Genomic DNA, 27,502 nt, shown 5'->3' with positions numbered 1-27,502 from the left:
GAGGAGAACAAAGCTTAGTTATCACTTATGAAACGCTCTGGGGTTTGCTTCCTCACTCCACACTCTGCTGCTGAAGATTGGCAAAGGCGAGTATGAAAAATGGGTAAACATCCACCTAGCCTGGAACAATCCAGGGGAAGAATTTTTCCCAGTTTATAAAATGCTTTCTCAAGTGAAAACAGACATTGGGCTGCCAGAGGTCTAAAATAACCATTCGGTTCCTGGGAGTGAGTGCTACTCACGCACCTACGCAGAAGAGAGAGAAAGAAGCACACTTTGGAGACCAACAGAACTGCTCCAGCACTTCACCAGCATGGTCTAGGCCAGCATGCAACTTTGTCACTCTTTTCCTGCACTGGGGGACTGCTCCACATGAATGCTGCTATCTGGTTCCTTCTGTTGTTCTAATGATGTCTGGGTGCTTTCGTCCATATGGAATGGACTTGTCCTGTCATGGTTAGTTACTAGAAGGATGTTCATCAGTTAATAAAGAAATAACAGCTTCTCTTAGTCTAAGAAAGACTAATGGCCCTACTTTGTATTCTGCCTGCAGAAGGAAGTTGTACTGGCAATGGCAGGACATTCACACAGCTTTTGTTACTGACAATTACATCAGGTCTAACAGCAGCAGTGGCCAAAAGTCCATGTGAGAAGCGAGGTCATGTAAATGTAAAATATATCCATACAGATTTTTTTTCTGTATCATCTGGAAATCTGTTATCCTGATCTGAAGGACTGAAAAATCCACAGCCCTAAAAACCCGTTCTGGTTTATCCTGATTTGAGTAACTGACAACTGTCCTTACTGGATTATGGAACATTTTTTTCAATGTACATGGCAAGAGCATTGACAGACCTTTCTCCTCAACTGCTTTCATCTTGTACTGTAACTTCATATGATACTAAACACTATGTCTGGAGGATCAAGGAGTTACATGCAGCGTTACCTGACATATATATCAGATAACTTGCCATCTGAAAATAGCTGTCTGTCTGCTGAGCTAATCAAAGAGGGCTAGGAAGGAAGAAGACAACAAGAACTGAGATAAGGTACGTCCTGTTGGCTGTGTGCTGTTTCTGCCCATGCTCACACTTCTAAAATCGAGATAGGTTGCTCATCCCTCACTACTGGTGAATTACCACAGCTCACATCGTGTTCGACCTGTAACACTGGAAGGACACCAGGAAGATTTCCACACGGCAGCTGATAGATAGTGGTTTGCTGCCCAGCATAATTTGTACTGTGTCAGGTCCCTAAGAAACTAGGGTAAGCACCTCCAAAGGCGTTCAAACATCAATCACTCATCCACCACCTGTGAAGCAGAAGTCTCTCTGCCTTCATTCAGGTGAGCATGGTTCACCCATCCCAAGAGGGACAGGGATCACAGAAGATCCCACACTTCACACGCGGCTAGCTTGTGGGAAGAGGACTTAACTTCTGGGGAGGAAGATGAGCAAGAGGGCTATCAGCACATTTATAGTAATGTCCAGATAAAATGGGCCTATTACAGCCAAAGAGGGGGGTTATTAGAGCCAAAGGGCACTTCTGAAGAATTACAGGGTATTGCTAAAGTGTAATAGAATTAATTCTTTTACTGCTTTTTCTCTGCAGCTTTTCTGGTGCGGGCATCAACTGGACTTTGGAACAAAGAAGCTTTTTGAAATTATCTGAATCAGAGTGAAGGGGGGGGGGGGGAAGTCAGCCAAATTAAACACAACTGTTACAAGGAGTCCAGGGTACAAACTAAAGTGATGAGACACATAAATAATACATATAAAACTTGAACTAGACAGTCAGGGCTCATGTAAGCATTGCAACAGTAGATTTCACAGTTCCTAGGACAGGTCGCTTTTTTTCAAAAAAATCACTTTGTCCACAGCCACTGCTGCAGATCAAGGAAGAATAACCACCTCACAAAGTCCCAACTAGGCAGTTCTAATCAGGAGGCTAAAGATAAAAATAAGGAATTGAAATAAAGAAGAAATGGAGACAAGAAAACATCACTACATTTTCTTTTAGCTTTAAGCTTGGAACAACCTGCCCATGTTCTAATCTCTCTTACCACACAGCCTAAATATCACACAGCATTTCCTCTGCTGGGAGGTGATGGACACACATGCCCTTCACCTAGGAGAAACGAATGAGACCTCCTGGGTGGCTAAGGATGGAGACAGCACTTCTCATTGCTGTTAAGTATACACTTACTAACAGGTTTTGTAAAAATAATCTGTGGAGAAAAGGCTTTTTGGCACAGCTACGATACAAATACTTAAATACCTGGGCACAGAAAGCTCTCCTTGGTCTGGTTTGCTGGGATTGCATCTCATTGTCACTACAGTTGCGCGGCCATTTTCACAGGAGGTTGTCACCGTTGAAGACCTAATGTCAAGCAAGAGGAGAAATGCAATATGCTTCCACTACAGTAAATATATGTTGCTCTTTTGTAGGTCTCTGTCCATTTATGCAACTGCAATACTAAAGAAATACCCTTTACCACAGTGCTTTTGTCTTTGTCAGCTGGAAGAAAAAAAAAGGAGCAACAGAAGGTGGGTCAGTTTCACCACTTCATTTAAATCTCCAAGTGCTCTGAGATGCCACCCAGGGAACTGCCCCATTTTTTCCAGCTGGTTTGAATTCTGCTGGGTCAAGGAATAAATCTGCCCACAAAACAGAACAGAACAATTGCAAAAGAGAATCGCAGGTGCTGTAGTTGGTGTATTACTCTGCTGGAGAGTTTACGACAGTTCTCTCCTCAGCTAGTAATCTGAGAACCGCACTGTCGCGAAGTAGCACAAGGCAAGGGGGATTAAAAAAATGGGCCTTATTCCAACACAACAGACATTGTAAGCCAGGTTCATAATATAGTCAAAGTAGGGTCACTGGTGGGGGAGGTCAGTTTGCAGAATAATTTAGGTATTCACATATGCATAAAATGTTGATATCCAAAGTGCTATAGCCAATTAAGACCTATCACTAAAGCCAACACAATCTAGTGAGCCAATCAGTAGAACAAATATAGATATGTGCCTTAAGATAAGCTGAATACCCCCACAGGCTCCAGAGTCCAAGCTCAGAAACACAGTTCACATTAAGACACTGGCATGTAGACATCTTAATCAAGGTGATCTTTGAGCTACTTCTTACTCAAGCTGAGGTGTTCTTTTTATGAAGGAAAGTGAAGAACAGGAAAAGGACACTAGTAACTGTGCAGGTTGGAACAATTATTTTTAACCTTGATTAGTTCATTTTTGTAGCATCAAAGCAAAGACAAATGCATGTGAAAGAAAATATGCCTCAGGAAGTGGACATATCAAAGCCATATATGAGAAATTATGGAAAGGATGGAAAGTGACGCTGGCAGTGGCACCTGGATGAAGCAAAGCTCTGGTGTCACTCTCTACAGATCAAGTATAATTTAGATTTGAATAAGTAATGTTTGCTGATTTCATAAGATGTTCTTCAACATGCCAATCAATATCAGCCAGATACGGATTAAAGTGATAAAGATTAAAGGTGGATTAAAGATTTCCCCTCACAGTTTTACTTCCTTTTAAACAAATGAAGACAGTTGACATACCTATAAACAGTATTTTTTACCTACTTGTAAAAGAAATGTACATCAGGTATTTTGCTTGGAGAGGGAGGAAACATATCTGTCTTGATGCTGATATTTTCCAGTGTTGTTTCAACAGTAGCTCCTAAAATATGAGAAGGGGAAAAAAAAAAAAAAAAAAAAAAAAACAACAACAAAACCACCAAGCTAATAATGGATTTCTGAGGGGTTCACATACAGCATTTTCTCAGTCTGAAAGGTATGGGTCTCACTTAATAGCATTTAGTGACGTTACCATATGTTACACACTTTCTTCTAACTAAACTGCAGATTTTTACATTCCTTACACAGTCCTCACACATTCTGATTTCATCATATAGACATAACAAAAAAAAATGACACCAGTGTAAATAAGTTTTACTCTTTTGTACAAATTTAAACCAATCACAGGGTATTACAGAATCATAAAATAATTTAGGTTGGGAAAGGATGGCTGAAGATATCTGATCCAACCAACTCATAAAGCATGTGCCTTGAATATATAAACCTAACACATAATAACCATGTAACACCCTGAGAAATATGCAGTACTGTGGGAGAAAAACGGAAAGATGCAAAAGATTCAGAAGGGTTATGGAGTTGTAGGCAATCCCTGATGGCACACTTTGGAACAAACGACAGTCTGGTGTGTAAAACAACACAGGTTACATGGGTCTACATGGACTTTGGAGAAGAGCTGAAAAAGAGGAAAATTCAAGTGACCAGAGTTTTCAGAGATCCTTCAACCCCATGAACCAAAGAAGACAGAAAATATTGGTGCTGCACTGCAACATTTCAGAAAAGTGAACTGTACAAATGGGTCAGGCTGCATCCTTCTAGTGAGGTGAAAAATTGGTAGAACAACAAGAAAAACTGGTAGCAGCCAGCAACTGGTGGGGAGAAGGAAAGACTGAAGAAAAGTTTCCACTTGTTCGTGCAGCAGTTGCAGACAGCCTAGCTGAATTCTTAAGACTTTGACTTGACTGACTCAACTGGCATTACATTTGGGAGGACGATTCACACAGCTGGAAAATCCATGTCTGGTTATAAACCTTTTAGGTAAATGTAATAGATAACGAAGGTGACAGTTTGCATTAGACACAACTACCTGAAGTAGGACAAGTCAGAGCCTGGGATTATGAAAGCACATGGATCAATGTGCTCATAAGATAGCTCAGGAGGGCTTGCAGGTGAGGCACAGCTACAGAGCATCACATCAACAGGCAGAACAAAATGAGCGGTGTCGCAGCAACCATCAGGACATCTGCAGAAAGATGTCACATCATTGCAGAGGGGCTTCTGTTCTGAGACCATACGCTGATGTCAGCAAGGACCATCATTTCCTTTCATCAAAGCAATTGCATCGAACACAGAGTAACTTAAATTTGGGTTGCAACACAATGGACAGATATTAGTTACTCACTAAACTGGAAGATAATAGCTTCTAGGGACCTTATTATACTCAACAGAAGCAAAGAGAGAATATTCCCATCCAATATGCAGTACTGTAGAGAAGGCATCGCAAAGTGCAGTTTCTCAAAAATAAGAACACTAGAAGCAAAATCAAGTGTGAAAAACATAAGTCATTCTTCAGAGGATATTAATTATATGGCTAAAAGCCACAATGACTCTCTCAAGAATGACAATAGCTTTGACTAAGAGTCCACCTTGGATCAGAACAGCAGTAATAGAGCAATTCAAAAACATTGGCACAAGCTTAATGGAGGGGGAATAAAGACTCAAATAAAATCAGAAGCCATGAGTTACAGAAAAATGATAATGGATGCTAAAGACTTCAGGGGAAAGTCTGTGTTTGGCAGCACTAGGAAATGTTTGGAGCTTTTTTAGAAATACTAGAAATAAAAGTACATCTTATGGATAGAAAGGGCAAACTTCAACCTTTCTAAAATTTAACAATTGTGATAAAGAAAAGGCAGTAGAAGAGTATGATATCTTTTCTCTGTATTAGGAAACAATCAGGACTATCTCCTTGTTTTTCCAAAACAATGACTGAACACCTCATTCCTTCGGTGGCAGGAGACAATACTGGCATTTATTTGGCATGAACACTTATAAACTAGAAAACCCATACCTCAGAGTGACCTTGAATAGAGCTTTCTAGTGATAGCAAAATGTCAAAAGACTGGTGGAGAGGGGATATGGTGAACCAAATTACAGTGTGGCTAATGTGACGAGGCAAAGAAACAGGAATGGTAAGTGGAAGATGGGTCTCAGTTAATGGATGGATACATAATGAGTGACAGTCAACATAAAATCATGGAAGCGTTTAGGCTGGAAAAGTCCTTCAAGATCATCGTGTCCAACCATTAAACCAGCACTGTCAAGTCCATCCCTAAGCGCCACATCTACATGTCTTTTGAATACCTCCAGGGATGGTGACTCAACAGCTTCCCTGGGCAGCCTGTTCCAATGCCTGACCACCCCTTCAGCGAAGACATTTTTCCTGATACCCAATCTAAACCTCCCCTGACACAACTCAAGGCCATGTTCTTTTGACCTGTCACTTGTTACTTGGGAGAAGAGACTGACCTCCCTTGCCTACAGCCTCCTGTCAGGTAGTTGTAGAGAGCGATGAATGTATGGAGAACAGCTCTTGTTGAATAAATCTGATTTCATTCCTTGAATGCTGATGAAGTTGGTTGCTAAAGAAAATTACATAAATTTATCAAGCATTTCACTAATTACCACATGAGATTCTAATTAAACAGTTAGCAGTGTACTATCAAATAAGTGCACACTCTGAATTAAAAAGTATTTAATTAACTAATTATAAAATTATCTGGCCAAGGGAAATTGTCATCAAATGTGGCATGTCTCCAGGCTTCTGTAGGCATTGATACTGGAGTCCCAAAATGCAAAATTATCATCATGGATCTGCAAATAACAATCTAATCGCTGTTTGTAAAGTATGTAGATGAGACAAAGATTAAAAGGAGCAGGAATAAAATACAGAGCAACTTGGTTCATTTGGTAAGCTGGTCCCAACCAAACGAAACACACATAGTGCAAACAAGTGCAGCAAGGGATGAAGGCTGGTCCTAAGGAAAAGAGACTTTCCTTTGGAAACTGTAACTCTGAAAAAAGCTCTAGAGTGGACATCAGATCCAAGAAGCCATCATGAAATCCCAGGAGACTGGAGAAAGGCCTTGAGGATTCCATCCTTGCATGTAAATACAAATATGGAAGTGATTTTTATTGCCATTATAGTGAATTAAATACTGGAATACTACTCCATTCTGATGCATACAGTTTAAGACAATATAATAACAATTTAGAGGCTGCATAAAAAGCCTAAAAAGTTATTCAGATGCTTGAGAGGAATACATGACAGCAAGAGACTTAGAAGAACATGTTCTACTTAGTTTATCAGAAAAGCAGATTTTGGAGGGTGTGATAATTCCAGTACACAAAATATTTCTCCAAGGAGGAAAAATGTGTGTGTGAAATGGAGAAAGAATAACAAGAAGCAAGAAGTGAAAACTGAAGCCAGGCAAATTCAAACAGGAAACAAGTCTGCTTTAAAACAAAGTACAGGGACAGTGTCTGACCAGTGGAAAAAAAATACCAATGACTGTGGCAAAGTTTTTCTTTCTGGCAGCCTTAAAAGTCCAGGTTGAATGCTCTTCCAAAGATGTGCTTCTGTCAAACATGAGATTCTGGGCTCAGAGCCAGGGAGAAAGTACAAACAGTGCCTGTAACGGATAGGTGAGCAGACTAAATGATGTTATTGTCTAATCTGGCCTCAGACTCCGGGAACCTGTGAGCCGCAGCAATGCAAGGCTTAATGATGTGCGCAGCCCCATGCTGCCCTAAGCCTCCTCCTTCCTCACCTAATTATGTCCCAGCACCAGTTTCTTCTTCTGAAATTGCCCAAGTGGGGACTTGACATGGGCAGAAACACTTGGACTAACACGACTACACAGCAACTGGCCTTGCCCTGCATGAGGTGACTAGGAAACATGAAAGCAAACCAGTGCTTTTTAATTACATTCTCCAGATTTCTGTGCTGAAATTCTATACACCCTGGGACCCACCAGACCAAACACGCGGAAGAGTGAGTAATACAGGCATGGAAAACAAAGAATGGGGGCAGCCCTTACTCTTCTCCTCCCTCCATCAGCTGAGCTGAAACGGCAGCAAAAAGCCACAGCATCTGCCCAGATCGGCTCCACAGCTCAGGAACAAAGCGGGGACCAAATCTTGGACTGCCCCCTCACTCTTTCCCCAAGGCAATGCAGCGCTGCTGAGCTGAGAAGGGTTTACTCTGCAGCCCTAAATACATGAGAGTATATCCAATGATAACGATAAGCAGAAGATAAACCATGTACCTAAGAACCTGTCAGCAAGGCTGTTGGACTGCAGAGCCAGGGCTGTTCGGAAACCCTTGCTGTCCGACGGGATGATGGTGGACTGACAGACAAAAGCTCCCACAAAATTGGAAAAATCTTCTGATTCTGCAACCATGTCCTTCAGAGTAATATCTGTGATATTGTCAGTGCAAATAGCCATCTTCTTCCCCTGTGGACAATCGGGAAAAAAACGGGGAAGCTGTTGGTTGTTGATAAGACATGAAAAAGTTTGGGAAGGGAGAGACTGAAGCCTTCCTGACTGCAAACTGGATGAGTTTCATTAATGCACCTTAGAAACAACTTGATGATCCTATCATGAGAGGGACAAATTGCAACAACAAACTGCACCATTGTGAAGCTCCGATTAAAGCCCTGTACAGACTGAGAAACACGATGTCACCTCTGGTATGTGTCTTATCAGGAACCTGTACTACAAGCACGCTTCTGTTTATCTTGACAGCACAATGTTTACTTGCAGAGCATAATAGAATGGCTTGTAAAGGAAAATAATATTTCCCTTGCTTTTAAATAATATACTGTAGAATACCTCTTTATTTGGGGTTTAATCCAGATAAAATATTCTCAAAGCACAAATACATGAAATCCCTAAACAGATACATAGCCTTCAAGGCTACATTAATGTCATGTGTCAAGAACAGCGCTAGAATCTCAGAACAACAACAATGAAAGAAATCACCAGACTCAGTTGTTCTGACAAAATGTCAAGCACTCATGACCCAATCAGCATATCTGTACCTTTGTGTATCTAGTTGTCAGCAGCTCTAATCTAGGTAGTACTTATGCACATATTTAAACCTAAAAGTATGCAAAACACTGTAAAGAAATGTGACTACTCATTTGCCTCAACTCATGCAAATCCTTTGGTAAGTGGGAAAGAGACTTCAGAAGCTGAACATTAACATAAATACATGCATCGGCTTTGGGACAATACACTTCACTGGTACTGCTCCAAAACTTCAATTTATGTATATGCTTGGGTACAGTGCAAGACCCAGGTAGAAAAATCTTAACTCTGGAGCAGAGATTGTTTGCATGGACTGAGCACATTTTTCCACCACTTTAAAAGGCTGCCATCAAAGTCAGCAACAGGCACTTCGGCCACTGGCAGAGAGCAGGGTCACTAGGGGCTCTGCTGACAGCAACACCTCCAGCCAAGTCACGAGGGAAACATGGAAAGAAATTGGCAACTGAAAGACTCAGACTCTTGAGTTCCTTGGTGGCAGCGCAAAAGGGTCAGGGTTGTGACCCAAGTGACTTGAAGGCACAAGAACTAAGAAAAGGTAGGGATTTGACAGGGCTTTTCTTCTGAGCATGACTTATGCCTAAAACACTGTCATCTCTGCTCTGGAAAATCACGTGGCTGCTCAAAAGTCCTTTTGCACTGCCAAGCAAGATCCAGAGGGAAGTATGTGCCTGGTGCCGGTGACAGCTCAGCTGTAGGAGAGTCCCTGTTCTCTCTCAGTGTGATCTCACAGAGCATCAACATGGGCAGCAAATCCATTAGCACCCCCTGACACTCAGCACCAGCTGAGCTTACCTCATTGCCACACAGGCTGATGTTGAAGAAGTGGAAGAACTTGGTCCCTCGGGAGGTGAAGCTGGGTCCGCTCATCAATGAGCCCACCTGGCTGAGGTTGGTAAAATCGTAATTCAGGCTCTGGTTATCCTTCAGGTATGAAACCAGGCAGTCACTGAAGCAGGCAGAGTGGTCCTTCAGAGAAGAGGCATCCAATAAAGAGCAGTTATGCACCAGCAGCAAATCATTCACCCGGGAGTTAAAGCAAGCTGGTGCAGATCAGGCTGCTTTCCTGTTAAGGATGGAGGGGAACTTTCTCCTAGTCCCATAATTCACCTTTCCCTTGGGAGAATTCCCACTTCTGTTTCAGTCCCTTGCAATCACATATCAAGACTTTAAGTTTCCTATGCCTGGCCTTTCTGCTCTCTGCTGCACTAGCCAAGAAAACAGTTTCTTGTTTGGTTTTTTTTTTTGTTGTGCGTGCTTTTTAGGATCCCAATGTTCCAGTTTAAAGCCCTGTAGACAGACCAGAACATGGGCTCAGTTGCACTTGCATCTTACAAAGAAAACATGAGAAACAGCTCAAGAAACAGCCACAGGGTGTGAACCCAGCTGGAGACTGGCAGAATATGAACAAATTTGAGCAGTTCTTCAAGTCCTCATGCAGCTCCTTGCCAAAGGATGCTGTGCATGATAAAAGTTTATCTAGGCTTAAGGGCAATTTCATATGAAAGGAACTTGTTACAGGTTTCTAAAGGCACAGAAACACCAACCAGCAGAGGAAGCCCCTGAGTTTAAAACAGCAGGAGTCTGGGACAGTTTTAGGTAGAAATAACATATATGCTCGCCTTGCGCTTACACCGTCCCCAGTACAGCTTCTAGAAATGAACCTTTTGTCAAGCTGGTGGGGTCAATTTTATCTTCTTACTGCATATTTACAAACAGAAATTAGACAAGGGACATATTTGGAAAAGTGGGATTATTGGTTATAATTATACTCCACTGCTCACAAGGCACACACCTGTAGGAAAGCAGTATAACTGGCCCTTTGGGTACTTATATCCCAATAAACCCTTGTCTTCCCATTGCTCAGAGGCACTTGCTTTCTGTACCTTGGTGCTTTTGCTGCCAGGCCCACATGGGATGCAGGCCTCAAAGCCGTAGACCTGGTGGATGGACAGGAAGGTGTTGGCTGGACACTCCTTGCACTGGCTGGTCTCCTTCTCGATGTAGTGTCCTGCCGGGCAGGGCACGCAGGATGAGCCAGACTGCTCAGAGCCCAGCGCACAGGCCCGGCAAGAAGAGGCAACTCCATCCACTGCATTGGTCACTGTGATAGAGTAGATCTTTGCCATGTCATTGATGAACTGTCTGCTCTGGAACGAGAGCCAAGGACACCACCCTGGCATCATCATGCCATTGCATCTGGATACTAACCACAGCTCTCTGCACCAGTGCGCTGATTCAGGGGTTGACTATCTACAGCAGCTAGCTGTTGCTGTCTATCTTTCAGTGTGGATGATTTATCCACAGCTGCCTCCTAAGGACTGCTATATGGTGACAGCCACTCACCCCTTACAAAAAGCCAGCGAGCTTCAATGAAGGGCAAGAGAAGAGCTCTGGCAGTGAGTATCCAAGGAAAGCTGTGCTGTAAAGCCCTGTACATAAAGAAGTACTTACATCTTGGCCCTCGTTTATTCTCTGAAAGGCCCAGGTGAATGTGAAGGAAGCATTTTTGGAGATGATGTGAGTGTAGGATTGTTTCTCTTTACTTCTTTCCCATGATTCCACCACATTGGTATTTTTTCGATTAACATCCTATAAAATGGACATAAAATTTAAATAAAAAACAACAACAAACGAGTAAGTGTGATCATACTATGCTAAACACCAGTGTTTTATAATACAGTGATTAATATTTATTAGGGACATTACAATTGCATATAACATTTAATAAACGAGAGCAAAGCAAACACATTTATTCTGTTTTCTGCCATGGGCAATTTTTTTAATTGAGAATGCTGTCTATTCCAAAAGATGCTCTAGTTTAAACAACAGTTAAGTTCAAAGTCCTTTAGTAAGTTATAAACATTATGAAAACAGATTCAGCACAGTGGTTCTTTCAGATTTGAAATATATGTCATAAAACATATGGGTACCAGAGCACAGAAAGGGGAAGGCCAAAATTTAAAGAAAAATTGTAGTTTCTGCCATCTTCAGATACCCACTTCATTGGTATCTCTAGTGAAACAGAACTGAGGCTTATAAGATAGCATCAAACTTTACACAAGAAAAACCCGTTCTATCTACGTTTATGTCTCTTATTCTCCATCAGCTGTAAATGTTCCAGTGAAAAGATGCTTTGCCTTTAAACCAGATTCCTTTAAATTACCACTAAAGGTAGATTCTTTAAATTTCCACTTAATTCTCTTTAAATTAAGAGCAGATTCCTTTAAAGTACCACTAAATAAAAAAAAAAAAGAGACCAGCTTCCCTTTGCAATGGATGGGGCAATGGAGCCACCGCAGATCCAGTTACCTTCCTCAGCTGATGGACTTTCAGTAAGCAGACAAGTAAAGTTAAAAACACAGCACTTTGCTTTTGCAGAGAAACATCTGTCTGCTCCCCTACTGATCCCCCAGGTCACTGACAGGGCTAACTCAACTGCATGAGAGACATTGAGAATTTTATCAGTTGGTTTAACAGAGGAAAATTTGGCTCTTTGGTGTCCAATGATTTCTTTTACAATAAACAGATAATGAGGAATGGTTCACAACTCACACAGTGGAGGAATTTTGTTGGGTCATTCATTAAACCCTTCCTGCAAGTGCACTGCAGATATTAAAAACTAATGTCATACTTAATCTTAGCCAGAGTAAACCAAGTGCAACTAATCACGCCTGTGTAGAGGTATTAAGGTGACATGTGGAAGACCAGGCTTAGTCCTCAGTCATGGAGAGAGAGGTCTCACTTACCGCCATAAAGTACAGCACACAATCTGCTGAACAGATGGTCTCAAAAATAAAAGTAATCCGTCCTAGTTCTGACCCAGTTGCTCCTGTCACCGATGTCGGAGGTCTGTTTAACAGAGAAGGAACAAAACATTTACAAGGTGCTCTCCAGACAGGCAGCAGTCAATCCTTCAAATTGCTTTTTGTACAGCGAGGAAACCATCAAAGTCCTGTCATATAAAACCTGCCCTTGCAGAACTGTGGAGGCCAGGTTTGCGCAGCGGCTCTGTGCTGGGCACCAGGTGCAGCAGGGTTATCGTTCAGATGTCTGGTTTCTTTATGGTACAGTTCCCTCCTCATAAACGGCACCCATATTTGACCACAGTGGCAGGGAATCTTCTCACTTAAATGCATTACATGCTTTAAGTGATTTACACTGATTTAATTGTATCTACCCTCTGCTGTGGGACACGCTTTCAGGAGTTTCATGCAAACCAGAAGTATTCAAGGTGCACCCCTGTGAAGTAGTAAACAGTAAACCGGGACACACCAAGCTTTTCCATGGGTACATTTCTCGCTTCTCTTTAACTTTAGTTGCTGATTGCCCATATCGTAAAATAAGAATCAGCGTTTGTTTGTTTGATGTAAGAAGTCACAACCCCACTCAGCTGAGATACAGCAAAAGCAGGGTGAGGTTCACTTTGCCATACCTTACCTGCCTTGATGTTTGGCACCCAGTCTGAGCTAGGACTGTAAGAGACTCCAACAAAGAGACCCAAGCACCTCAAGCAGCTATTTCATCCTGAGCGTCCAGGAGGGGCGGGATGGCCTGCTCTCCTGCCTGCATCTCCCCACTGGCTCTAGGGGCAGGACACACCGTGCAGCTCCACAGAGCCACAGCACACAGCGACTTGGGTTTCTGTAAAACACCTTAAGGGCAGGCACCAGGATCCACCCCATGGCAGGTTTAGCTGGGTACTAGAGGGATGGGAATGTCTTTTCTCAGTTTCTAGACAGCCAGCCGGCTGGCACCTCAGACTGAAGCAAACACTGCTAAAAAACAAGGTCTTACAGAATCATCTGCTGCTATGGGCTGACTGGGGACACAGGGATAAAATCCACATTTCCTCTTCTCTCTCGTTCAAGACATCATTGCGCTTCAGAAAGGAAAATTTGGTTCATTCCAGGGTAATGTGAAATAGGTGTAAGAGAGAGAGATAAATGAGAAATAGATGGGGGGGGGGGGGGGGGGGGGGGGGGATCCTTTTCCTTACTTAACTCCTGGGATGTGCAGGTTCAAGATAAGATAGTCATTGTCAGAGCCTCCAGCCCCACTCTGGATATGATCACCAGCCACCTCCCAACCTTCACAGGAGAAAGAAAGAAAAAAAAAAAATTCAAGAAATGGGTGGTTTCTGGGTCATAAGGCAAAAAAAAATCTGTTACCATACTTTTTTAAGCAATTCAGTACTACAGTCCATTTTAAAGATGTCTGGTATAAACTACAGAGCAGTATAATAACCCTTTTGAATGAAAAATTTTAGCAATTGTATGAAACGGCTGATTTTATAGGGAAATGTCACCTTGAAATCAGCAAAGTGATTGAAATTCCCTGACCTGTGCTGTGCAGCTCAAAGGGGATGATCCATCTGATCCTTTCCAGCCTTAAAACAGGTGAATCAATGAATCTATGTGTTAAACATTAAGCATATACTTCCATGCCTCTCTACAACACCACACATAATTCAAAGCCTGAGTTACATCAGCCTGACAGGGTGGATCAGATTGAGGAAAATCATTCAGAGCAGGCTGGAGGTGGGAGAAGTGCCGAAGAGGATCATTTCCACTGCTGAGCTGTGACTGCTCTCTGCTGCAATTTTAGTACATGTGCAGAAAGAGAGCTCTGAGTGCTAAATGAACAAAATCACAAACTTTAATTAAGTTTTCCAAGAGAATTATACATGACCTCGATGGTCATACTTATAACAAAACATGAAAGGAGATAAACTCAAGGGAAGTCAAATGTTTTTTTTCAATGGGGATATTCAGATGCACCGAAGGCTAGAGTGGGAGAGGGCTTTGGCCGAGGGGACTGCAGATAGGCTGTGGCTCCTGCCTTCTTCTGGTATGCAGGAGAAATTTTTTATTTCTTCTTTATGATATTGTGACATTGCTTCCTACAGGAAATTTCAAGCCTGGTGCAATTAAAGAAAAGGGGAGAAACTGTGCAGTGACTCACGCAGCAAAGAGCATACTCATTTCAAAGGGTGCTCCATAACAACAGTGATCAGCACAGGAGAAAGACAGGCACATAACACCACAGTGAATTTGGCTCACCATTCATCCCATCACACTTTGAGTTCCCGACATTAAAGCAAGACGTCTTCATGTTGCCTGGCAGGATGTTCCACCACTTGTACTCAAACCCAAGAGCTGGCTCAGTCCCAGCAGGGCAGGCTTTGCACTCTGCAGGGTGAGAGGGCAGGGAAAGGAAATCACATGGCCAAAGCACATCTCAAACAGTGTTTTAAAAAACTTAGATATCACTTTTTTACTCTCTGGTGCAAGTAATAAGCAAAGAAAATAATTTATTTCTTTATAATTAAACAGTCAAAGACTTATCAGAACCAGAACAGTGGAAATGAGACCAGCATTTTCTAAATTACAGATCATAACCTCATAACCTCGTGGTAATTAATCTGCCACCAATCCTCAAAGCCACACTTCCTTTCTAATGGCTTCAGCTGAAGGTTTGATCATGCTGGTAAACACGAGTTCCCACAAAATGCTGTAGGTGACCGTTGGGCCAATACATCCCAGAATCAACAACCCAGAGTTTAGTCTAGACAGTGTAGGTAGGGTACTCATCTGACAGTGTGTAAAATGAGATATTCAAAAGGAAGAACTTGGCACGGACAGGAGAAGGGGTGAGGAGGAATTACTGACTGTAAAAGTTCTGATTCCCTTCTCAGAATCCCTTAAAATTACCCTCAGGATATTTATATCAGCCAAGAAGTGCATTCAGAACACAGCAGGTCAACTTAGAGCAGCAATCCCTGACAAGAAAGGACTTCAGAGAGAAAACAGATCTCCAGTTCCCACTCTCTGATGTTATTTAGTAGGTATTTTATGCAAAATGAACTTTGGCTTAAGATGATGTGTCATTAAACTAAGTCAAATGCAAGCAGGTGACAACTTTTGTGGACATGATCAATTTTTTTGTGGACTCCTACCCTGTGTCCCATCTGAAAATGTGCCTGGTGGGCAAGGAGTACAGGAAGACGAGGCATTGTTGTAAAAGCCAGGATTGCAGGGTGGACAATCCTTCCTCTCTCCAGAAGGAGGTAGGGTCAACGCATCAGGGAGATCCTCTCTGCAGATCTTGGGTTCGATCCATTTGTACATGATCTGAGTCTGGAAGGAGAAGACACTGAGCTCACAAGGCATGTTACGAAGCTTTAGGACCAGATGCACCAATCAAGGTCCCCCTTGTAAATGAAATTATGGTATTCCCGATGTTTCAGGCAAAAAAACCCGACCTTGCACATCCAGGACAATAAAGGGAAGGGTGGAGAAGGGAAACAGAAGTGATTTGGTTCACAGGCAATTCCGAGATACCAGACCTTCAGAGCAAAGCAAAAATGTGAAGCTTAAAACAATTACTACTGTTCATTCCTATTTATCTAGTGAATTTCCCCATGAATATGTTTCTAGGGAATGTCAGATGAATAATTCTAACAACTGCATAAGCAATCTTTGCATTTTAACCATAGTAACCCAAAATGTAGCTTCTGCATGATAAAACCCTTTTATTGGGAAGGCATCTGTCAGCACAGGAACACCGCAAGTTTTGCATTTTTTCTCCATACCAGCCTGTTCTTTGAAGAATCCTCAATTGCTCTCCAGCCATTTTCATCTACTGAGCAAATGTCAAAACCACACAGGAGCTCTCCCAAGCCCTCACCAGTCCCTCCATATCACATAAGGAGCAGTTCATGAACACTAACATGAGTCAGTCCTTGGCGCTACCACATACAATGGTATCACCTCTCCATCGTCACCTCTCTTCAAGGAGACAAGTTTCCTGTCTTCAGGAAAAGATTTAAGTAAGATGCATCACCTGTGAGGTTGGGTTTTCAGATATCATCTCACTTTAGGTCTGTCACTGAAAGGGTTTAATAGCTCAAGATGAAAATTAGCTGAGTTGTGGACTTGGGAAACCCAAGTGGCAAGACTTTAACCTGGCCACAGCTCCTGCTCTCGATACTTCCACCTTTTGGTCCCAGCAGTGCAGTCAGGGATCCTTGAGGCCAGAGGCGCAGGCACAGAGCTTGACAGGGGAGATTTCACCTTAGGAATTTGATCCAGGGCCCTGAGCACATGCCCCTGCCATCCTGGGTATTGGGCTTCTCTTGCTCAAGGTTAGCCCTCTGATAGCACAGCGCTCTTCAAGAAGTATTGATCAGCTTTGAAACTGTTTGAAAAAAGGCTGGAAAAAGCCTCAGTGCAGGCTCAGGTCCCAGCTCCTGGGAGCTGCTGTTAAGCTCAGACTCTCGCCATTTGTCCCTGCCTGTGCTGGGCTGCAGCCATGGGTCATGTATGCTGGTTGACCCACGTCCTGACTGACCCATGGACTTGATGTTCTACCTTGACATTGGTCATGACTCATCACCATGGACTTGTCTGGCAACCTTGGCTGCATCTGGCCGCTGATGCTGGGTCTGCTTTGCTTGCTTTGCTCAGGTACTGTGGGACTGCTCCTGCTGTCAGAGCGGCATCTGCCCCTTATGGATCAGCCTGCCCTTGCTGTTCCTCAGCACTTAGAGGATTTTCTGCAGTATTGCTCCAGCGATGCTTCAGCAGCATCAAGATGCACCACATTTGAAATAAAAAGGCTTGGGAGCTCGCAAAGTACCTGTGATGTTGCCCACTGTACACACTAAAGCAACCCCGCTGCATCTGCACAGTGAGAAAAGGGTCACAGAGTGCCCACAGCCACCCAGGTGAAGGTTTCTGAGGCTGAAGCAATCAGCCTGGGATTTTTAAAGCAATAGACGGGTGAAAAGTCAATAGGAGTCAAATGCTTAAATCTCCTGAGGCCCCTTCTACACATGGAATGGGGACAGCAGGAGGGATGCAACAATCTAACATCCAGCGAAAAACCTGGCTAATTTTAGTAAGCCATGGATCAACAGACCTTTAGGCTGGTGCTTTGCAGACAGTGTTCACCTGAAGATGGGCTGCAAAGTCAGGGCCTCTCACTGAGCTGCATCACATGGAGAGATGTCTGGGGAGTATGGCAAACCTGGACCAGTTTCCAGAGATGCAGGGCACTAAACATTGAAAGCAGTCCTGGAAACACAGCCGGTATCTGTGCATCCATGACACATGTTGTTGTTGCAACTGGAAGATGAAGGGCGTCTGCAGAAAGATCTACTTTGTATTCTGATGAGGTGAAGGGAAAGGCCATTGAGGCGCAGGAAGAGGAGCCTATTCCATGGCAGGGAGCCTTGAATTGCAGGGAGCAGTGCCAGGGTAACCTGCAGGAGGCTGCAATTAAAGCAGTACCTGGAGTTGTAGCAGTGAATACTGCTGCTAATTCCCGGAGTCGTTACAGGCAGTTAATGGAGCAAGGATCTGTGACTCAAGACCAGGTTGTAGAGGCGGCCAGCTCTGGGGCTAAACTCACTGGTGCCTCATTATTAAAGCATATAAACTCTCAGCTATATTTTGGAGCTGGCTGACCAGGAAACTCCAAAATAGTCCAACCTGCCAGCAAATATTAAGCCAGCAGCTTTACAGATGCTATGGATTTTGACTGCTTGCCATCCCGTCTGGATCTGAGAGATGAGAAAGGGAAGAAAAGAGACAAAACAGGCCTGACCACATGTTTGCACCTCTGCAGGCTCCATATCCCAATAATTAGGAGTTTCTTCTCCAAAGCCCGCCAAAACCCCGCTTGACTGCTTGGGACAAAGGGCGGGAGAGCTCCAAACCCAGGCTACTCCACCAGCAGGTCTTTCTACCAGAGACCCAGTGGATAATAAGATCTTCAGGTGAAACAATCTACTGAGAGTTCAGGTGTTTTGAGGTATCCCATGAGGCAAGCACATTATTAGCAGCTAAGCTCTGCTGCTGCACATTAATACTCCCAGGCTATGTATATACCATTATTTCAACAGACCGTGGCTCTTCTTTGATGTTAAAACTAAGGGACACGACACACATCATATCTATGCAGGCAAACAGTCTTCCACCTGAAATAGGTATGGTCATGTCCTCTGCTCCTGTGCCACAGCAGCACCTGAATCACGCTTGGGTGCTGCTGGGACAGGATGAGTTGTCACAAGCCAAAAGTATGCCAGGAAAGATGGCTAACAACTAAACAGTAGAGTTTATTCTGGGATGGTACTTCACCTTGTGCTCCAATCCTGTTGTTTTAGGAGCATGGAAGTAGCACCAGAGACCAAGTCAGACTAATCACAAGCGCAAGGAGCTTAGCATTTCACAGTGACAGATTCCTTAAGGAGACCAATAACAGGCAGATTCTTACGGATGGATAAATGCTGGAGGGAAGGCAACTAAAAGGACAAGCCCAAAGCCTCAGAGAGATTTAAAGCTGGAAGCAAAATTGGGAAAGTGATTGGGAAAGAGATTACTTGAAAATCAAAAGAACACAGTAAGCTCAATGAGCTTAAAAACAGTATCATGCCTTCTACTTACTTTCCCTTCCTTATCACATGGGGTATGGATCTGGAAAAAGTCTTTGTTTGTGCATGGAGGACGCTCCATACACACACTGGATCCCTCATCTAAAAAGAAAGGGTGAGGAACAGGATGTTAAACTATCAAATGGTCCCTGGAAACAACCGTAATGAGTTTAAAATCTGGAGATTAAAATGAGTCAGCAGAAAAATTAAAAACAAGAATGAAAAAACAAACTCTTAACAGAGTCTACATGAACCTTCTCCTGAACTGAAGCAGGGGAACAGGGAAAATACCAGTTCTGCTTGTACTATCACACTGAATTCATCGATTCAGTATCACCACAGAGTCACCCAAAACCTCACCCCAACCCTTCACATTCCAGCAGTAATTTGTGTAGTTTGCCAAGCATAGGAATATGTTCTCACTTGATAAGGAGCAAAACCACCCTAACCCATTAGAAATTTTCTTATAAGATTGGCCCAATTTCTCCTGCCCCCGGATATTTTTGCAAAATTTCCATTCCCATCATGAGCACCAGCACAAGTCCTCAGCCATCTGCCATAATCTGTGATAGCAGGCGCTATGGTCAGTAACTGATTCTTTCAAAGTTTTCTTATAAAACAACTGCAAGGAAGAAAACTGAAGGTATTTTGAGCATGAAGAATGGATTGTGCCCGTGTTACATGATGATCGCCAGATAACTGCACCTAGGAATGCAGAGGGCTTTGGGGACTAGGGTTTGCAACTAGGTCACCACATCTTCCAAACACACAGGAAGCAGGGACAGGCCAGGAGATTCCTCAAAACAGGACAAGACTGAAGCCAGTGATGAAGCCAGTTCAGGTCATCGCCAACTGGTAACACAAGTTACCACGAGAGGGCACAGCCTGACTGCTACTATCCAGAAGAACTCATCCCTTCAAGGTCATAAAGATCTCCATGTAAGCATAAATGACCTTAGCCAAAATCGACTGTGGCCCATAATGCAAATATGTGCCCCCTGCAGCTTTTGAGAAGTCCCATCTTAATTTCCCCTTTGCATATCAACTACAGACTAAACTCTATTGTTGGATAAAACCGTTCTCACATCTGCACATGGAAATAGCATATAACCTTACATCTCCTGGTTTTGCTTAACCCATTTGATTTATGTACCTGCATAATACATTTCTTCTTTACACTTGGTGCACTCTTTTGCTCCTTTCTCAGAATAAGTATTTCTTGGACACACCTGGCAGCCAGAGGAACCTGGTTTGTCACTGAAGGTACCAGGCTTGCATGCAAAGCATTCAGATGTATATGCAACTCCTGTAAGATAAATTACACGTAAAGCACTGAAACAGAGAGGTATGCCCCATAACTACTGCCTACCTGCTTATGGGGGAAATTAAGCCAGCTGCATAACACAGTTTAAAAATCACACACTTTCACTACCCACTTTAGATACTTTGGCTTTGCTGACTCATAATTTAGGTCTTTAATCTTTGCTCCTCAATGCAAGACTGACCCATGCAAGAACCTTATACGACACTACAAGTTTGATTACACTTAGAACAGGACCAAGAGAGCAACCCCAGATTAATTATTTATATAGTCATTGAAATGTCACTATTGTGATACATATATCTATTTATCGCTGTTGAGATGCTTGCCAAAAGCACGCTCTTCCTATAGTATACTAAAGAAAACCAGTTTGTTCCTTTTTCTCTCTCTTTATCTGCTAGGCCAGTCTTCTGCAGTAGATGGCATCATTTACCAGCTAAATTAGTTTTCAGCCTTTCCCTGACTGAAGTTTTGCTGTTCTCTCCCTACACGTCAGAGGAAACAAGGGACAAGCAGGCTAAAAAAAGCCACTTCGGTGCTGTAGGCACACCAGCAGAAATGGCACTTGGCAAACGCTGTGAGGAAAGAGTGAGATAAGACCTGCAAGGCAAATATCACTTACCTTCAATCGTGATGTTTTTCACCAGAACTGGTTTTACTACTTTGGACCCCATGAGAATCCCTGTGGTTCTCCAGTACAATATATTGCTACCTGATTTCAGAGTTACCTGCAACAACACACATGACAGTTAGCAGACATCCCCTCACCAAGAAATTGTTTCATTTCTTACTTCCATTACCCAGATTTCTTGCATCCTAGCAGCAATCCTGGCTTTTCTTAAGCTGCTTAGTGAGGCAAAAAGTAATGGGGAGACAGTTAGGCAGATGCTGTGGAGACATCTCCAAGGAGTGCCAAAGTGTGCTTTTCAAAAAAGCTTCTCAACACCCCAGTTTTATGGAAAAACACCTTGCTGTAAGCAGAACTGGGAAAAGCTGCTCCTGCCTTTATACGGCTACCCCTGCCACTCTTTGGTCTCTAGCTCTGTGTTCAGATACAGTCAGTTTGTTTTTAAAGCCTTGGGATACAATTTTATAAAGAAACCCAACATGACTCAGAGTTCAAAAATCCGGGCTCACAAACCAGTTTTATTTATAGGTTTTAAAAATCAAGCTCTGCCTGTATCTAATACTACAGCATCGCCATCAGTAAGCCAGGCACAAACCAGGAGTGTCCCCAGCAGCAGTCCCATCCCTCCTGCTCATTTCTGACCCCAAAACAGCAAATGAGATGCAGAAATCAACCTGGTTTCCAACTGCCTTGACCTACTTGACTTCATGGCATGGTTCAGCAAGGAGCTGCACAACCCCTGTGCTGGCACGAGGAGGGTGGTGGGGTGGTGGCCCCATGGCTGGGGTAAGGGGCAGGAGGAAGGCAGGACCACTTCTTTCAGCGGCAGTGTTGGTGCCTGCTGCCTTCAACTCACCTGTGTAACTGCAGTTTTCACTCCTCCCACTAAAAGCAGCAGGTTTCCCAAGACCTTGCCTGGCCTGCAAAGCTGCACTGTTACCTGCTAGCCCAGTACAAGATGCCTACTGCCAACATAGAGATACTGGCCTGAAGGTGCTCTATTTGCACACAAGAAGAGGGATAAACTCTACCAGCATAAGGGTGCAAGATACTGAGATTTCCAGCAGTGCTGGACAGGCCTGGCAGGGCCACAGTTTTTGTGCACCCAGGATAGAGTCTGAAAATTCAGCAAAGTGGAAATACAGCGTATTGTATCTCCCACTCCCCAAACAGCTAATAGCCAGGAGGGGAGAGCACAGCTGGGTTACCACAGGTAACATCAGAACTGGGACCATATTGAACTAAATATCATGTTGTGTGGTGCAGAGATACGCAGCATCAGCTCTTGTGCAGCAGGACTAGCATGCTGGAAGCAGAGGCTGCAGACACTGGAAAACCAGGCTCAGAGAAGCCACCGGGACAGGATTTGTAGTACAGACAAAAGCCTTGAGGAAGAGCCATAACACTCATCTCACCTACTCGTGCGCCTGCATTTCAGCCAGGCATCCAAGCAACCTTCATACTCCATGGAGACAATAGCACACCTCAGATGATGAGCTCAGGTGGTGGCACCATCGCTCATACAGACACTGTCTACATCTCTTAGCTCACCCACGTCAATGCCCTGGCCTTGGACCTACCTCTCAGCCTGTGCCACTCACCCATCCTCACCCAGCTCTCCTGCCTCCTGATGTGACTTGTGCCTGAGCTAACAGTCACTGCCAACCAGAGCTGGCTCAGGAATACGGTTTCTCCTCCAGGAGGACAAGCTGACCATGGAAAACAGAGACCAGGCTGCTGTCTATGCTCATAAAATGCCTTTTTCTTCTGGCATAATGTCACCTATGCTGGGCCTTTGCTGGTATGGCTCTGGGAGTTAGGGTATAGTGGAAGCCAGGCGTCACCATGAGCTAACGAGTTGGTCTACACGTTGTCTGTGCACCAAGCAAACCCAGCCAGCTGGGTCACAGGCCAGCCAAAGGCCTGTGGCTCCCAACATGGAGCTGGCAGTGCTGCAGGAGCCACCCCGGTGCTGCCAGCTTGCTTTTCAACTGGGTAAGCCACCACAGAGCGCAAGCTGGGTGCAGTCCAGCCCTTCTGCCTGCACTTGAGAATAAAATGCCCATCCTGCCTGCCTCCACATACACACATGGCTCCTGCTGCTCTGCTCAGCAACTGGGAATAACGCGTTCTCACAAGTAAACAACTGTTGCAGAAGATTTCAATTACAATCATGCAGAGTGACTGTGGCATGCGGATTTGCATAAATCTATTTAGCCTCATAAAGCACTTGATTCAAAGCTCAGGGAAATCAATACAAAGTCTTGCATCTATATCATTTGCTTGGGATCTGCCCTCAGTACTAGGAAAGCTGTGCTCCTGCAAATGCATTAACAGGATCTGGCCCTTGTTTGCTGTCTGCTCAGAGGAAATCACACACATTTAAAAATGGAAAAAAGCTTCATGAAGGAATTTTTTGCTCACTTACGGAATGAGAGCCCCATTCCCCATTGTCTGTCAGCTTCACCCACTTGTCTGCCGTGGACTCCATCTCTTTGCACTGGTCATTTTGTATCTGTTAATAAAAACACAAGATCAGTGACCGCAGCCAGATGCATCTCCCTGTCAGGGACATTACTTATGTCAAAAAAAAACCCAAAAACGCGCCAACTTTCAAAACCCACTAGCAGCTTAACAGTGCCCCCAATGACCCACAGATGGAAAAAAAGAGCAGGAGGAGATCTCAGCCTTGTCCTCTCTCTATCTGGTCAGACTTGGATGCTGAGCATCTTGTCTTGGCTGCCTCCTCCTTCTGCTGAGCCCACCAAGGCCCAATTCTCTAAAACCCAGAGGCCATGGGCCTCTAAGTCAGATGGGAGGTAGGAGCGGATGGGCCAAAGCTAGATGACAAACTGCAGCCAATATCTGCTATGTCTTTGGCTCCCTGCCACCTGATCTCAATAGGGCTGAGAGTAACGGTATCAAGACAGAGTCTGCCCCGGCAGAAGCGTGAGGGTGATTGTCCCTTGCCCAAGTCCAGCACAGCTCAGCTGCTTTTCCTTGCAGCAAGGCTTGGCGCATGGCCTCACAGTGGTCCACTTCTTTCTTCTCATAACTGTCTTCTCTGAAGAAAAAGTATCAAGTCCCTTTGAGGCATGAGCTCGATTATTCAGCTTTCATTCCACCAGGGAGAAAGGGCAGTTCCACACTTTCAGAAGACCCAGGGTCAAGCAACCTCCTCAAAGTTGCTCCACAAGTCTGAAACCAGTTGCATAACCCCACATCCTCTGAAGCATCTGAGCACTTAATTCCCACCTAGATCAACAGCACTGAGGAAAATAGGTGAGAGAAGCACCTAAGTAGAAGGTAGATCCCTAATTATCTTGCACAATCTGATCTACAGCATCTTTGTCTTTGGTTCCCACCTGCAAAAAGGAGATAAGAATATATAGTCTCTTCTCACAACGTGTAAAAAGGGCTTCAATATGAAAAAAGAGCCTTGGAAAGGAAGGATGTAGAAGCACTGGGTATCTAACAGGAAGCATCTACACTTGCTTCCCACATTTGAGGACAACTCGCTTACCCTCAGATCAGCAGTGTAGCCACTTGTGCCTGGAGAACCCAAAAACTTCACCATTTCCCAGTAACCTGCAAACCACTGCCACTGAAATGCCACTGTCCAGAGATAAAGTGTCACTGTTAAATATATCTAAGCACAAAGACAAGCTGGAGGAAAAATTCAGACTTTTAGAGGCATGTTAAATATGGCTTCCCTGAAATACTGAGGCTGACTAGGCATTATTTACATGGGCATTTCTATAAAGGACTGCACAACTCACTGCTTCTTGAGCAGGGAATGATAAATTTAAGGAGGTGAACGAATGGAATATGGATAAAAGTAATAATCAAAAAGCCATTTTCAAAGCCAGTGCTCAGAGGAACAATATATTTTGCTTCCTTGCAGGAGCAGATCAGTCAGTCATTCAAGTCACTGGAACAAGGATTCATAACCCTGGTACACTCTTCTGACAGCAGAAAGTGTATTTGCTTTCTCCACATGAAGAAGGCAAGATAGTCTAAAATAAAACTGAAACAGCTAAATACTATTGTCTGCAGTGTCTGTTTACCAAAGTATGCAATAGCAAATTATTGCATTGATGTAGAAGCAAGAGGATGCCTCCAACAGGTTATTTTTGTTTTCCTTTCCCATCTCTACTAAGGGTAAGGATACTCTGCACTTTTCCCCAAGCTTCAAGAAACATTAATCAACACCAGCTAGGGCTTCTCACTCCTGTGAGCTACCATAAGCTGTGTTTTTTGGATGAAAACCAGAGCTTACCCGACAGATACAGAGGCAGTAACAGAGGAGACTGAAAATTTCCAGTCATCTCCTGCTCTGAGTTGCCCTCCCATTACGTTTTTTTTCTGTCCCAAATGGTAGGTACAGCATGAAAAGGAAAGCTATGCAGGTGTTGGTTGGTGGAACCTTCCAAAGCATCTCAGTGATGTGGGGCATTTATACCACACTGCAGAGCCTGCTGCTGGGAGCACTCCAGCTCCCTGGAGCCAACCAGTCCATCCACGTGGGCAGAGGAGAGTTGCCTTTCCCATTTGGGTCACTGCTGATCAGATTGTTTGGGTACAGCATGGTGCAACCCCAGCCAGGCTGCTCCCATTTCAGAACTAATGATCCCCAGCCCCTCCAGTTTGCAGTGCAGACGTGTCCTCAAAACCTAATTCCTACTGAAAGTCATCTGAATGCTTACTCCTAAGTCTGTTTGGAGAACAGTTACTGTTGTTTCTGGTTTGGTTTTTTTTCTTTTTAGGGATCACCCTTTTGATTCTTCTCCTGGTTTTCTTTTCATCTATGCATGCTATGAATTGTCATCTAATTCATGTTATGACCCAAATTGACCTAAAACTAAAGCTAGGGTTTCCACATTTTAATGCCTTGGAGCACCTCAGGTTCTGGATGCCTACCTTGGAAGAAGTCTTTTTCAACGTCAAGTCCCTTCAAAGGCATCTCAAGTCAAACACCCCCAAACTGAAGCATCTACCACAAACAGTTGTCTTGTAAAAGGCTGGATTAACAGGGGCAGTCATGACCCCAGTGGAAAAATCCCAGTGCATGGTAGATAGGATCAGTTTAGCCTGAGTTTTGAAGCTGAAATAAATGCCAAAAGGCAGCATAAGTGACAGAAAGAGAATAGGACTTTTTTTTTTTATCTTGTTCAGTAGTAACAAGCTATGGACATACAGGGAATGTAAAGGGAGGAAAAAAGCTCTTTCTAATAGCCTTTATCTGGATGGAATTCCTCCAATATAAGGTTGCATTCACCATACAAAAGGCCTTACAAAAAATTCAAAGAAGATGTTGTTGTCAATATACTGGTATTCGAAGAAGACAGAACCAGATTTCTTCAGGTGCACAGCATAGATGAGAGAAACTGTACAATCGTCCCTGTTCGACTCTATGTAATTCCCTCGAGGCGTCCACGAAGAGCTGATGAACACAAACAAAAGAAGCCTCAGCTGAGATCACAGACACTGAGGAGACTTTTCTTACATTACCATACAAAACCACGTTACTAAATAAAGAACCCAGATTCCCACAGTAGCTAACTGCAGTGAATTTATGATTTTATTCCTGGATTCCCTTTTTTTTTTTCATGCAAATATAATACTTTTCATTAAAACCATGCATGGGAAAGGTGCTATAAATGTAGGACCCAGCCCATGCAGGAAAGGTTTATTATCCATAGGTTCAATATACTTTCAATTAGTAACAGCCTTCTATGACTACCATGGGTCTCTAAATCGGCTGTGAAAGTACCTTTTAGCCACGTTTACCATACCATGACCCTGGAGCTTTCCAGCTACAAATCAGAGCAGCTCCAGGCTGGTCTTAGACTCACTAGCTGCTGATGAGCTCGAGGAGACCATGATGGCAGCAAAGAGGTGACTACAAATCTGACTTGCAGCCCCTCTTGTTTGCCACGGATAGGGCTGGTTACCCTCCGGAGAGCTTAGATCAGACATTCTGGCTTTGCGCTGCTGAGCTGTCTCAGGTTTGCCCATGGCTGCGTAACACAAATGCAAACAGAACTTCTTACTTGTTACAGCTGTCGGCTTTATTCTCAGCCGAGCCAACCGCTGTGTCCATGAAAGTCGCTACGTTGGAGAATCCTGCCGGCAGCTCATCCCACTCGTCAAACTTGATCCCGCTGCCCAGCGAATAGGTCCCCTCTGCACATTTGCTGCACACCTGGTTCTTCATCTCCAGGTACTCACCAGAGGCACAGGAGAAAGCTGGGGAGGCAATCGTTTCCAGCATATGAATGGAGAATTTAATCCCTATTAATTTCCATTAATTTTTTGCTGCTTAATTAGAGTGAACTGCCACTAAAGGGAACCAAACAGGGATGCCCCAGTCCCACGAATACAACAGCTGAA

The 27,502-nt window shown here is 43.8% G+C and overlaps 1 protein-coding gene across 3 annotated transcripts in view; it reads right to left on the bottom strand.

The window, feature by feature from the left end:
* The window catches only part of ELAPOR2 (endosome-lysosome associated apoptosis and autophagy regulator family member 2), a 103,746-nt gene that overhangs the window by 7,771 nt on the left and 68,473 nt on the right, over positions 1-27,502 (bottom strand). The window contains exons 3-18 of one of the 3 annotated variants that reach the window (XM_040596501.1): positions 27,163-27,358; positions 26,405-26,552; positions 23,538-23,624; positions 21,104-21,209; positions 20,314-20,466; positions 19,174-19,262; positions 15,684-15,864; positions 14,788-14,916; positions 13,725-13,815; positions 12,475-12,577; positions 11,180-11,317; positions 10,612-10,875; positions 9,521-9,694; positions 7,942-8,131; positions 3,602-3,698; positions 2,278-2,379 (exon numbers count right to left, since the gene is read on the bottom strand). In XM_040596501.1, the coding sequence (XP_040452435.1) occupies positions 2,278-2,379; positions 3,602-3,698; positions 7,942-8,131; positions 9,521-9,694; positions 10,612-10,875; positions 11,180-11,317; positions 12,475-12,577; positions 13,725-13,815; positions 14,788-14,916; positions 15,684-15,864; positions 19,174-19,262; positions 20,314-20,466; positions 21,104-21,209; positions 23,538-23,624; positions 26,405-26,552; positions 27,163-27,358 (2,248 nt within the window). Of the gene's footprint in view, positions 1-2,277; positions 2,380-3,601; positions 3,699-7,941; positions 8,132-9,520; positions 9,695-10,611; positions 10,876-11,179; positions 11,318-12,474; positions 12,578-13,724; positions 13,816-14,787; positions 14,917-15,683; positions 15,865-19,173; positions 19,263-20,313; positions 20,467-21,103; positions 21,210-23,537; positions 26,214-26,404; positions 26,553-27,162; positions 27,359-27,502 lie in introns of those variants that run through there. The other 2 variants (XM_040596503.1, XM_040596502.1) reach the window with 2 other exon arrangements.

The sequence above is a fragment of the Falco naumanni genome, chromosome 5 (assembly GCF_017639655.2).
Source record: "Falco naumanni isolate bFalNau1 chromosome 5, bFalNau1.pat, whole genome shotgun sequence".
NCBI lineage: Eukaryota > Metazoa > Chordata > Aves > Falconiformes > Falconidae > Falco > Falco naumanni.
Note: the sequence above shows the minus strand (reverse complement) of the source record. Positions and strands in the feature narration are given on the sequence as shown.